The sequence below is a fragment of the Aureobasidium pullulans genome (assembly GCF_000721785.1).
Source record: "Aureobasidium pullulans EXF-150 unplaced genomic scaffold scaffold_158, whole genome shotgun sequence".
NCBI classification, from domain to species: domain Eukaryota; kingdom Fungi; phylum Ascomycota; class Dothideomycetes; order Dothideales; family Saccotheciaceae; genus Aureobasidium; species Aureobasidium pullulans.
In genome coordinates, this window is record NW_021941178.1 from 1 (window position 1) to 1287 (window position 1287).

The following is a 1287-nucleotide window of genomic DNA, read 5'->3' on the forward strand; positions in this document are numbered from 1 at the left end:
TTTTTCTAAACCGTATGGTCCTAGTAATTCTACAGATCCTTTATCAAGAACTTTAGTTGTTTGACCACCTAATTTTAAAACAATATCTGTAATATATCTGTTGTAAAATAGTTCGATTAAGAAACGTTGGTTGAAAAAACTAAAAATATTATAACCTAATCTAGATAACTTAAAGTGTACTAATAATTTAGGTAAGAACTCAGATAATACAATAAATATTACACTTAATGAGATAGTGAATACTAAAGGTAATAACTTGAATAGAGTAGGTACTGCAAACTCAGTATCTAGCATAATTTCATGACTTGGATGTATAAATAGACTATTATCTGCAAAGAAACCAGTACCTAATCCGATAAAGATATCTTTAGTGATATATCCAAAGAAAATAGAGAATATAGCTAATACAATTAAAGGTAAACTCATAAATATATCACCTTCGTGTGCATGTTTATAATTAACTAGTGGACCATTAGGGTTAGTTAAGAATGTTAAATATAAAACTTTAACTGAGTATAATGTAGTAAACATCGCACCTATTGTAGCTATGAAATATACAACTGTACTAGAGAAATAAAATTGTCCATAAGCAGATTCAAGAATAAAATCTTTTGAATAGAAACCTGTCATAAATGGGAAAGCTACTAAACTAAGACTTGCAATTAACATAACTGAGTAAGTTAAAGGTAAGAAAGGTCTTAACCCTCCATATCTTCTAAAATCTTGGTTGTCTGCTACAGCGTGTATTACAGCACCAGCACCTAAGAAAAGAAGTCCTTTATAGAAAGCGTGATTTACTAAATGGAATAAAGCTACATTATAAGAAGATAAACCAACAGCTATAACCATCATACCTAATTGACTCATAGTTGAATAAGCTATAACTTTTTTTATATCTTGTTGGAATAATCCTATTAAAGAACTAAATACTGTTGTTATTGCTCCTATTCATAAACATAGTAACAACACTGTTGAACTATATTCTATTAAAGGAGATGAACGCATTAATAAATATACACCCGCAGTAACCATAGTTGCAGCGTGTATTAATGCAGAAACAGGTGTAGGACCTTCCATCGCCATAGGTAATCATACATGAAGACCGATTTGTGAACTTTTAGCCATAGCACCTATTAATAAACATATTCCTATTAAAGTAATAACATCTTCACTCATAAATGGAGCTAATGAGAACACTGTTGAGTAGTCGATATTACCAAAACTAAGTAATATAGCAAACATACCTATTGTTAAAAAACAATCTCCAACTCTGTTTGTTAAAAATGC

General features: G+C 30.0%; 1 protein-coding gene across 1 annotated transcript; it reads right to left on the reverse strand.

Moving 5' to 3' along the window:
• M438DRAFT_64418 (uncharacterized protein) lies at nucleotides 1-1287 on the reverse strand (the record flags this gene model as incomplete). The annotated part of the gene is made up of 1 exon (XM_029910219.1): nucleotides 1-1287. A coding segment is annotated over exon 1 (867 nt), but the record flags the coding sequence as incomplete, so codon positions are not given.